The sequence below is a fragment of the Lates calcarifer genome, linkage group LG6 (genome assembly GCF_001640805.2).
Source record: "Lates calcarifer isolate ASB-BC8 linkage group LG6, TLL_Latcal_v3, whole genome shotgun sequence".
NCBI classification, from domain to species: domain Eukaryota; kingdom Metazoa; phylum Chordata; class Actinopteri; family Centropomidae; genus Lates; species Lates calcarifer.
Window position 1 is genome coordinate 22001431 of NC_066838.1, and position 12847 is coordinate 22014277.

The following is a 12847-nucleotide window of genomic DNA, read 5'->3' on the forward strand; positions in this document are numbered from 1 at the left end:
AGGCAGTCTGGTGGACTGCAGCACTCTGCAGCTGAAAACTATTTTTCTATGAAAATGCAATCATCTGTTATGCATTAGCATTTGTATTGACTGTCCTGTCCACAAATAGAGGGTTAAAGATCTCTCCAAGCTCTAAGTGCTTTGTTAGAATCAGTTTTCATAGCTTTCAGAAACAGATTAGATTTTTGTGAACGATGAGTTTTAATCTTACCTAATGCTTTCTGCTATTGGGAGCACCAGGCTGTAACAGTATCAGCATCTAGCACACAGTCAGACAGCCGGGAGCTCAGAAAGCTCTCCCAAAATGTCACAGGAATAGTAAGTATCTTAATCTTATGAAGTGCCTTCCCGTTTGTCCCCCAGGACACAAGTTTTTTTTTCCTGAATTTGTGCCAAATCAGAGAATCCAAAGATGTTAATTTGTCCTTTCACACACGATGAAGTGTTAACTAAATTATGTCTGCTAGTGGCAAAAAAACAGGTCTACTTCATAATTATTGCCATTTCAGTTCAATGGCCACTCAGTGCTGTGTTTGATGTGTTGAATTGCAGGCTACCTCCTCTGCTCTTTCAATAATTACAGGGTTTGTGGTCATAGCCATGGTCACAGTGGTTGACATGACTATCACAGCTTGGACTAGGAGGAGGAATTGATTTTCAAGTGTCTGGCAGTGTGTTGCAGTGTAGATATAATGCTGTGTGATATAAGAAGGGAAGGGTGCACTGGGAAAAAAAAAATACAGGAGGAGAGAGAGCGTGGACGAGTAGAGCGGCACTGGAGGAGGACTAAGCAGTCATCTGTGTTTCTTTGTTGATTGCACCTGAGCGCTGCGACCGTGTCAGAGTGAGCGCTGCCTCTCGCAAAGAATGGTAAGCTCCCCTTTTTCTTCTCTAGAAAATATTTATTTACTCTTTTATGGTTTTTCGTTTTTTGGACTTGAATAAACTGTAAATGTTTTAGAAATTTATTTCTGCTTTATTTTGGATGAGAAGAGGGTTGTCTGACTTCTTTATATTTCAGCCTCTTCTTGCAGGACTAATTTAGTTGCAAATGATGGCTTTAGTGTGCACAGTGGGTCATTAAGGTGTTCTCTAGTCTATCATATGCAGAGGATAACGATCCTGTTACTGCTGTAGGACTTAATTTCCCCACTAGTTAATAGGACCAATGTTTATCCATGTGTATTCAATATAGGTATAATAAATACATGTGAATCTTTATGGATATTAATGACTACATACCTCTATCAACAAAAAAGTTTAACAAAAAAAGTTAAATATGTAAAACAATGTTGTTTTTTCATTTGGCATCTGTTTATTCTACGATAGAAAATGGTTGAAATATTCATAATTTTGTTATATTTGCCATAAATTTTGAAACTGTGCTTCAACTGTGTGCATTAATGGTTGTTGGGAAAATCTTTATTTCACTGCAAGGACAGATTTTAGTTTTTTGGCCACTTGGGGGCAGCAGAAACAAGCTGTGAACACAACATTGATATATCATCACCTTTTAAGTTGCTATTGTGACCTTGTTAGCAGTTGTTTATGTACAGACTCCAGCAACTACAGGTCAAGATTATCATTTATTTGGTGTCATGTTTCTGCCCACCTGATTAATGTCATTCCAAAATTTCTCTTTCAGTTCTGGTTTTGGATTACACTGTATCTCTTCCACACCCCATTGATTTAAGTACAGTCCCTAATTATTCTGTCTTTGCATTTCTGCCTTCAGGATACTTGTTTTGCATCCTTGGAGATCAACTGAATTCTGAACTCGAACACGATGGAGAACAACACAACCATCTTTCAGGATGTTCGGAATCTGACAGAAATACCTCTGAACCCCCTTGAGGAGCAGGTCATAACAATATTTTTGACAATGCTCATCTGTGGAGTTGGGATTGCTGGGAATATCATGGTGGTACTAGTTGTGCTGCGCACTAAACACATGGTGACCCCGACCAACTGTTACCTCGTCAGTCTGGCCATCGCAGACCTCATTGTGCTCCTGGCTGCAGGGTTGCCAAACATCTCTGATGTTGTAGCCTTCTGGATATACGGCTACACAGGCTGCTTGTGTATAACTTACCTTCAGTACCTGGGAATCAACGTGTCATCCTGCTCCATAACGGCGTTCACCATCGAACGATACATTGCTATTTGTCACTCCATAAAAGCACAGTTCATATGCACCGTTTCCCGGGCCAAGAGGATCATAGCTGGGGTCTGGGTCTTTACCTCACTCTACTGCATTATGTGGTTCTTCTTGGTGGACACAGATGAAACTGTCTATACCAACGGAGTGGTGGTCACTTGTGGCTACCGTGTCTCCAGGAGCCTCTACATGCCAATCTACTTCCTGGACTTCACTCTGTTTTATGTGATCCCCCTGATTGTGGCTACCGTGCTCTACGGACTCATCGCAAGGATTTTGTTCATGAGCCCTCTGCCGTCGCATCTCAACGACCGAGCCGGAGGAGGGTCGGTTCACCAGGGTCACTCTAACAGCACCAACAAGGCCAACAAGGGTGCGGTCTCTGCGAGGAAACAGGTACTGGAGAAGGCTGGACTGACTACAGAAAACTTGGTTGGTTGGTTGGTTGGTTGGTTGGTTGGTTGGTTGGTTGGTTCACCACTTTGATCCAAATTGAAATATCTCAACATCTATTGGTAGATTCTGTTCAGATATTCATGGTCATCAGATGATGAATCTTACTGACTGTGGTGATCCCGACTTTTCCTTTAGAGCCACCTTGCAGTTGACATTTGTGATTTTGAGATACATGTCTTGACAACAACTGATGAATTGTAAAAACTTTGGTGAGTTTCCGTCTACAACCATTAAATCATAAGTTTAGTTCTAGAGCGAATTAGCAACTGTTAGCATGCTAACACGCTAGGCTAAGATAGAGAACATGGCAAACACCTTCCTGCTAAGCATCAGCATGTTAAACTGACAGTATGCCTCATCAGAAGCATTCATCAGATGGTCAAATGGCTTCAGAAACTCCTGGATTGGTAGGTCTGTGACTGACAATTTCTGTAATTTTCTGACACTGACTTTTACACCCACCTCACCCACAGTTATTGGCCAGGCGAGAACACTCAAAGGCGAAGGTGGTTGATCAGCACATTTAGAAACATTTCAGTCTTCTGATATTGTCACACCTGTTGTACAAACTAGTTATTTTCTAGTATAACCTGACCTTTAGCATTGTCATTGTGAGCATGCTAGCATACAGACATTAGCGTTTAGTTCAAAGTGCTGCTGTTCTAAGCACAACCTTAATGAGCTGCAAGCAGAGTTGTCGATTCTTGTTAACATCCTCTACAACACTAACACTGAGTCAGACAGTGTGCTTCTTCAGATGATTTTAATTGCACTCTTCCTAGCTATTGTCACATAACTACATCTCTCTCTAGTCCTTGGTTTCCATGCTCCTCTGTCACTCTGTATCAACAGATAACAAAGATGCTGGCCGTGGTGGTCGTCCTCTTCGCCTTACTCTGGATGCCCTACCGAACACTGGTGGTGGTCAACTCCTTCATCGACCCGCCTTACCACGACACCTGGTTCCTGCTCTTCTGCCGGATGTGCATCTACACCAACAGTGCCATCAACCCCATCATTTACAACCTCATGTCTCAGAAGTTTCGCGTCGCCTTCAAAAAGCTCTGCAAGTGCAGCTGGCGACACAAGGAGAAGGCGGTCGAGTATAATGTGCCGATGTATTACAGCGTGATGAAGGATTCGTCCCATGAGAGTAATGAACCTGTCACGGAGCAGGAGGACGTGAGCTGGCCAAACCAACAAGAGGTTCAAAGTAACAAATGATGAGACAAGCACTTTCAGCATCTCTTAATAACAGTTGTAATGAGTTTGTTTTGTTCTTTAGGACAGACTGTGTGTATGATAAATTATTTGTGGGTATCTTGCATTTTATTGTTTAAAATTAATGTTATTTCTTGAAGCCGGAATCTGTGGATATTCTTTATGTTTGCTGTGACACAGGTTGTGTTTGTGCTGTTTGTAGTTGTGGTGAAGTTGTGTAAATAAGTATTTAACATCAGGCTTTAGTATATATTTCAAACTGTTTAGTGTTGAACTGTGGAAATACTGTACTCACAATTTTAGTGCACAGAAGACATGAAATAAGAAGGACCAGGAACGACTGACATTTTATGTGATACTGATGCTGTGGGGGCATTTTTGGACTTTTCCTCTCCAGCAATATTCAGACTTTATGTTAACTAGTTCTACCCAACAAGGACCTAAGCGTGCTCTTCAGCGGCACTTATAAAAACACAGTTCAGTTCAATGCATCAGAACATGCGCCAAAGGTTTTTTTCAATCAAAAAGTTTCACCAATGATCCTCAAGAGACAAAGACCCACATTCGATCTGAGGGCAAACTAATTGTCATCAGATGTGAACTACTAATGAAAAAATAGAACATAAACGATAACCTGAAATTAGTTCTGACTCCAACTCTGCATGAGGGAAAAGTTTGTCATTAGATTTCCAGCCTGACCAAACTGAGGCAGCAGGAGCTAATGACCACGGGAGCTCTGACAGCAAACAAATCAGCTCCAATTCACAACATCATCCGAGTCAGGGAAGGAAAATAGTTGTCATTTAAGCCACTGGAGATGTGCAACAACTCTGACAGCAACTATATTATTGAAAAAATATTGTGATGCTAATTGTTGTCAACAAGTTTGCAGTCTCTCTCGTCTTGTGCTGTCTGCCACAACACTGCATGTCTCTGCATCTCAACATATCCAGCTCTCTACTTGTCATATACCTTGATATTGAATATTTAAAACAACCATTGGTAGACACATGTATAAATCCTCTTCATGGTTACATGTTTGATCCAGAACGTGATCCTGTGTGATTACATTTTGTAAACAGGCTTTGCGGTTTCCTGTGGACCGTGGGATTAACAAATCCCTTTACAATCCTAAAAATGTATGCATTCTCTTTATTTATGAGAGTTTTGTGTGTCGAACTACAATAAAACTTGAAAGTTATTCATTCAGTATCTTCTTTAGAAAACTGTGATTTAGCATAGAAGCTAAACTGTAGAAACAGTAACATGTTTACATACAGCACTGGGTTTAATAAGGAATAACAGATGGGTCATTTCAAGGACACACTTCTAATTCTCTTGTTTTCATTTGCATTAATTAGCCATTATTTATGCCATGTTTGATTAAGCAAATCAAATCAGACCTTTTTTTTCTCTTTTTTCCTAGCTCCCTGTTGCAGCTCTAAATGATAAAAACATAATCAAAACTAAATTTAAGCAAGTAAATAACAATTGAAATAGCAACAATTAGCGAAACATGAATCCTTTGTAAGAGCTCAATCATCAAGTTGGACGTCTGTAGAGTGAGGTTACTGTCAATAATCAACCCTGTCTGTGTTTCCTAATGTGCGAGCCATATCCTCAGTCACGCTTAAAATACCTTATAAAGCAGTTAAGTCCCTCTGGACACTGTGCAGGCTGTATAGTGCTGATAAATTCCATATGAGGGGTTTTTATGATGAAAGAGCTGTCGCAAGGGTCTGAGGGAAAGAATCAATGGAGGCAGAAATACACACTCACAGTGGAGGCACAGAGGAAGCAGCTAGTGGCTCTCTTTCACCCACGGTGCCATTTGTATAATCTTTTCAGCTCCAACATGTAACATTGTGGATCAATATGTTGTTTTTGTTGAGGGGGTTCTTGGTTTGTTATGTAGAGTGTCAGATAACTAATGGCCTACTTGTTATTAGTCTTTACAGATTTCTGTGTCATGTTTATTTTTTCCTCAAAATTCAATAACTTTGTCAAGAAAAATGAGAACATTTGTTTTTTCTCCTTCATTTTCTGGAGGAGATTTAATCTCTTAGTTGCAGTCTCAACACCTTCTTCCACTTGGTGGGTGTGAAATTTAGTAGAAACCTAAACTTGATCATCCATGCTAACACTAAAGACATGATTCAGACCACTTTCTGCAGCGCTATAGCTACTTTTAAAGCAACTTTTACAAATATTGGTCGTTTTGGTTTGTTGTCTCAGCTCAGTGATGGAAAGAGGGTGAGGTCTGAAAGTATCCTCAATCCTATCAGAAAGAATTCAACATTTTATAAACAGTTCAGAGAGATAATCATGGACTATTTATGCAGCTTTGTCAAACAAACAGCAACAACATTGCAAGTGGAAAGTACTTTAAATATATTTTACTGAAAATACTTTAACACTCAAGTAAAATTATGAATGCATGACTTATACTCGTAATATAATATTTTTATACTGTCTTGCTTTAAAAATCTCAGTCCTTCTTCCACCGCTGAATAATGGATCATTAGATTACATCCTTATCAGTGAGAATGAAATGTTCAACAGCTTTCTTTTTTATGTGATAACATTTATGTTAATTTTCATCTTGGGACCTCTGATAACTTACTGCCCCTATCTGATAACACAGTCTAATGGCTAATGTGGTATAAAGTAGCCTGAGATCATTTAGATTTCTTCAATGAGAAATTAACTAAATGCTGTTGAATGTGTATCACAGGTGAATTTCAGAAGGCGACAGAGCCACACACAGCTTTATTTAAAGGTCATGAATAAATCATAGGATGAGTAACAGCCAGCAAGATAAGTGGCAGCTAGAATAATATATTTTAATCCCTTTTCATAATAGAGGAAACAAAGAGCTGTTCTTCTGCGAGAATGAATAATTTATCCACTGCATCTGTCAAGAGCTCTTCTTATAGTATCTACACATATAATCAAAGGGCGGCAAGAGTGTTTTGTGTTGTTTCAGGGAGCCCATTACACTGCACCGAAGAGACTATTTACCGTTTCTTGTCCATTAATCCTCCTGTGTTTGAATGAATTTCTCTGTTCTAGTGGCTTCTTCACTGCAGCTACATAATGCAGAGAGCACACTTTGTTAAGACACAAAACAGGGATGGGTTTTAGCACGTCTAATAATACACATCTGATACTTTATTCCAGTACTCTCAAAGCAAAAGAAGTAGGTCCTAATCTGCTGATTATGCCCGATGTTTTTTATTTTTTACTACATATCTAACTATAAATGGACAAGATGACAAGATAAGCGTAAATTTGAGGAAAAGTTGAATCAGGTTTGTCCTAAATACAACTCAGACAACCAGGATTTAAATTATATAACCTGTACATATGTTGCAGTTAAAGACAAGCAGGATGTTTGAATGTTGTCCAGCCAAGCCAACACCTGAGCCATCTGCACAGAGCACATATTATTTTATGTGAATATATTTGCAATGCATTGGCTGTAGAGTTGGAGTTACACAAATAAAACTGTGGATCAAAGTGAAATTGATTGCACTTAATTATTAAATTTTATTGAACACTGAGTAGGAAAAGACATTTTAGTATTTCAGGTTAACACAGTCAGGAATAAAAGGTAGTATGGTTTATCATCATACTGAATACAGTGGATTAAACGCAGCTCTGAGAATCTTGAATAAAGATATTCAATATGTCACCCTCCAGCATTCACATTCACAACACGACTTCTTACTGGAGCAGGAGTATTTCTTAAAGGTCCGCCCCCACAGGTGTTTTCACTTATCCAGCTTGATTAGACCTCCTCTGTGGACTGTGTGGGTGTTCTCATTCTGCTTCACTGAAACCTCCCTCACTTTTCTGTTACTTTTCTCGCACCTGCGTGTGTTGGAGCAGAGGTCAAATCAGTCAGAAAAATTGAAAACAGCTGTTTTGCGTGTGTGTGTGTGTCAGTCAGAGTGTGTGTGGATGTTCCTCGTCCTCTTGCATGTCTGTGATATTGTGGAATATAAAGATCTGTCACAGTTAGTAAAGAGGAACTGCCACGGAGGCTTTGAGATGATATTTCTGTTGAGTGTGGATGATGATGTTTCTCTGAAGTGCAGTGAAGCGCCGCTCTCCCAAATAAAGGTGGGGTGCCACATTCAGTTGCAGCAGAAATACAAGTGTTTGTATCTGACTGAATCTTTTACCTTTTTGCTTTTTGCTTTTTTTAAAGGGGAACATTTCCATGTCACTAACTGGCTTTGAGGCAGGTTTGTTTCTACTGAACTTATTCAATGTGAAATTCATACAGACAGCCGGTGCATTATGGTGTCAGAGGACATAGTTTTGATGCTGTGCACTGTGAAGCTGCAACCAGTCAATTATCTCCATGTCAGATTATTCGATCCTCATACCATGAATTCTTAGTGCGTCTTGGTCGGGAGACTGGCAACACAAGTTTCCCCCCGACCAATCATCATTCAGGTGTCGTCAGGACGGAGGGTCAAGAAACCAACAGGCAGCAGTAGAGTGGTACAGGAGTGAGTCTTGGAACCTGGAAGTAAATTAGTGTTTTAGCAGTCGCAGGTGAATGAATGTGTTTTTGGTTGAGTCACGTCTCATTCTATGACATAAAATACATCAGAAATTGTGATTGTGTTAATCTTTTATGTGTTTTTAAAAAAGGCAGTTGCCAACAAGTGGCTAAATTATCAGTGTCATAAAACTGCACATGAAAACTGATCTACTCAGCATGTGACAGTGATGTAGTTCAGTTATAGCCTAACATTAGCTTTTTACTTCTGGTGATTGTAGTTAGGCTTCAAAAATCATAAAAGTGGTCATTTGTGAAGATTATCTTGGTGAAAAAAGTACAAAAATATGTCATCCCTGCACCACTCTGCACAACCCTAACACCATGATTACACCAGAGAGCGTTATATCATCCTATTGGTCCACATGCTCGACTTACTGTGGCAGTACCAGATGCTGCGTCGCTGCTCTCCGATCATGTCACACTTCAAGGCCTGTTCGTTGTTCACAGTGTTCATATTTGCGCCCACTGCTGAAAATTCATCTTCCATCTTGTCATAATTGGGCTGTATTCATGTAGTCTGAGCTGGCACTTACAAATCTGCAAAAGCAGTCAATCTATAATTCTTCAGTAGGAACTGTCAATAGCTAATTTGCTGTGCTTTCACTGATGAGATCTTAGTTTCAAAACACAGAGCATCGATTATGCCCTAAATCGAAGTAAGACAAAAAATAATAAGTTACAAAACCCATTTATACAAACTTCTTTCATCATGCAGTATCAATATTCTTTTAGAGTGTGGCATAACCACTCAAAGCAGGTGTTGGACCTGTGTGGATGATGGTCTCTGTAAATTTATACATATATACTGTCAGCTTTTCTGGAAGGTTTTTATCCAAAATCAATCAACATGTTCAAAGAGCACAGCTCAAATGTGTGTCAATGTGAGTTTATTCAAGTATAAGTGTATATAGAATAGAAAACCCTTTATTTATGACTCTGTTTTTATTGATGGGAAGGTTCATAAAACTACCTGTGTGCAGTAAATCTGATTTAGGAGCTGATGCTCTTTATCAAACATTCACCCACCCAGGATTAAATCCTAAACTAAACCAAGTCTCAGAACCATACACACACAGCACACACTGAAACAACATATCATGTGTATTTTCCTTCCCTGTGCTGGAGCTTTCCTGTACAGTCGTTTAGAATCAGGGATCATTAGTATCAGAGATCTCATTCATGGTAGAGGTTAAGGAGAGGTTGCTATGCGACGGCCTCAGCTTTTATCCTACATACTGTAGATTAAAGTGATGGTGAATACAATATGTGCAGCAATATATCTATATACGTGCATGTACATGTTCACAGGAGTTCAGCAGGTCTTTGTGCTGTGTGAACCCTCCTGGTGTCGGTTAACTGACATTTACAGAATAACATGTTTCAGCCCTGTGAGGGTATCACACAGTAAACATGTTTGAGCTGTGCTCTTTGAACGTGTCGATTGATTTTGGATAAAAAAAACCTTCCAGAAAAGTCTAGAGTATATATACAGAAACCATTACGAGCAGAGGTTCCACATCTATTCTGAGCTGAATGTTTCATACATTAAATGTAGGAGCACATTTTGAGTCAATACATGGTTTTATCTTGTTTGGGGCGCTGTATTTATTTATAAATACGGCTTTCGCCTTAAAACATGGGTGATGATAAAACACACACGTGAATGAAAGCTTCAGGAGATGAGCAAAGCTTTCATCTTTACAGCCACAGCAAACACTTTGGCATTGATTAGTGGTTATCACGGCGGACTTTGAACTTCTCTCTCTGCATGTTTTGGTTTTAAGTCAATATTATTGTCTCAGATGTTGCATTTACAGCCATTAAAAATATCCAGTGCTCAGAAAAACCTGAACTGCACTGAAAAAATGAAAAGGTGAAGAAACTCACCGCATTTTTTAAAATTCAATCTCTTCCTCCTCTGTCAACTTAGTTTAAGTTCAAGTAACATTATTTTATTAATCTTGTTAATTTACTCTTAAAGTAACTCAAATCTGTACGTTGCAACCATTTTCAGTTTAGCAGTTTATATTATCTGACTTTTAATCATAGAAAAATGATTTCTGGGGAAGTATATATAAATAAGCTAACAATGTTTCTAAATAACTAATAACAATTAGACAAACACAAGTACGCACGCCTCTCTCTGGTCGTAATAAATCACAGATTGAAATCCAAAATTAAAATTAAAATATTTGCTAAAATAAGAGAGAAGTTTCATTAGTTGCCACAATTTCAGTGTTTTACTTTAAATGCTGATAATTAAATTTTACAACACCTAAAAACCACTAATTATCATGAATGCCAAAGAATGTGAGTTGGAGTTTTTCCAGTGTGTGTGAGGTACCTGTAAGAACTTGAGTAAACTGAATTAAAACGTGCTGCGATGGTCAGAAAAGTGAGCAGTGTGTTCTGCATATGTTTCTACAATTCACCCTAATGGCCTCTTGGTATGTATGCACATCCTATATCACACTGTTGCATAATGTGAGGCAGAAGGACCTGGAAGTCCTCCTTGAATAAAATCTGCATCTAACAAATGGATAATCTCGGAGCCGAGTGGTTGTGCGTACATCCTCTGTGTTTAGTAGAAGCCTGACTATCCATATTTCTGACTGATGATGAAGATACGTCACCTGCAGAAAAGAGCTGTGCATTTAATGATCACATGATAAAGCTATTTATTCTTCTGTAGAGGCAGTGTATATAAAGCATTAGGCCTCACACACTGGTCATAAAACCAGAGGAGAGTCCTCTCAGAAATTTTGGGTGAGACATCTGAATCATCTGACTTTATTTGCTCTCTCTCTCTCTCTCTTTTTTAAATTCATAGTGTCAATATAACCTCTGTTTAATCTGTCTTCAAACCATTCAGGTGAAAAACACATTTCATGTACAGAGGTGAAATGGTCAGTACTGATCAATACTCTCTGCTCTGCAATCAAAAACGTCATAAAGAGTCACACACACAGAGATCTCATGAATCGATTACTGGATGTTTTAATATTTCAGGGAGCAACAGGGCTATCAACAGTGTGTCATTAATGCATATTTCATATGTGCTCAGAGGAGAGGAGTCTCCTCTATTACACTTTCAAACCCTAAATATTTATTATTTTGTGAAGAGGGAGGAAAAGGAGGAGGAGGAGAGGGAACAAAAGAGAAGAGAAGAAAGTGAAGTAAAAGACTGAAGAGGAAGAAGGAGGAGGAGAGAGGAGAGGGAGGAGAGGAAGGAGGAGAACAAGAAGATGGAAGAAGAAGAAGGAGGAGAGGAAGACAAAGACGAAGAAGAGATAACAGGAAGAAAAACACGAGGGAGGAAGAGGGAGAAGACGAAGAGGGAGGAGGAGAAGAGGAGGAGGAAGAAGACGGAGGAGGAGGAACAAGAAATAACTGTATATATAGGTTTTTCCCTTTTCTCACAAAAGATTCATCCCCATTATATCAATTATCTTCAACAACAACAAAAAGAGTAGAAAAATAAAAATCATTTTTGGCAGGAAACAATGAAAATAATATAATAATAATATAAAATAAAATTATTTCAATTCATCCCAAGAAAACATGAATGCCTGAACCTCACAGATGTCAGCCTCATGGTGGCGCTAGAGGAAAAGTCAAGGGGTCACCACAGTCTGTAGAATAAATACCTGCACAAAATTTCATGGTAATCAATGCAATAGTTGTTGAAATATTTCATTCTGGACCAAACTGACCCTAGAGCCGCCAGCACGACTAAAAATAAATTAAATGAGCTGTCCACTATTTCCCACAAAGCACTTCTGTCAGTTTTTACCTCATCTCTCAACTTTTAAAAAGCCTGCTCTCCTTTGATGTGGCAGACAATAGAGAGACATATTTGACTGATGAAAGGATGAAAGGACGACAGGCCGGTGATGTCTTTATTACACTTCTCACAAGAAGAGCTTAACTCTGGCAGACAGCTCCATTTCACTGTCCACATCAACCTTATTGCAGCTCGGTGTCCCTGCAGTTATACGACAATCGCTGCTGTCATTATTAATCTGCTCTTTCCCCTCCTGACATTTGCTGTTTGTGTTTGTGCCATAATTCAGGCTGCGACTGGATGTGAGGTCTTTCATGCTCTGTTAAAGACTGTGGCCAGAGACTCACAGTTTTTATATCAGAGTTCTGCTTAATTGTCCAAAATATTATTGTGCTACAAATCTCCCTTTTAAAGTGTTTAAATAAGACTTTTTGTCTTTTAAGAGAAGAAACAAATGAAAAGTGTGATTCAGAAGAATGAAAACACATCAATTTGACTTTAACAAATTAGCATGTGGTGGCTAATGCTAACAAACTTGCAGACCTTTAACCAGCACCAGGTAAATTTGTCTGTATTTTACAGTATACCAGTACCTGTGCTGAGGTTCTGGGTTGCCAGGGATGAAGAGGGGAGCAACTGTTGCATAGACAGA

At 39.1% G+C, this 12847-nt stretch overlaps 1 protein-coding gene across 1 annotated transcript; it reads left to right on the plus strand.

Annotated features, from left to right (window-relative positions):
* The first annotated feature begins 1745 nt into the window (after nt 1–1745).
* LOC108890475 (thyrotropin-releasing hormone receptor-like) lies at nt 1746–5009 on the plus strand. The gene is given in 3 exon segments (XM_018687345.2): nt 1746–2554; nt 3467–3802; nt 3804–5009. Coding segments are annotated over 3 exon segments (1167 nt in total). The 5' UTR covers nt 1746–1786; the 3' UTR covers nt 3867–5009.
* Nucleotides 5010–12847: the final 7838 nt, after the last annotated feature.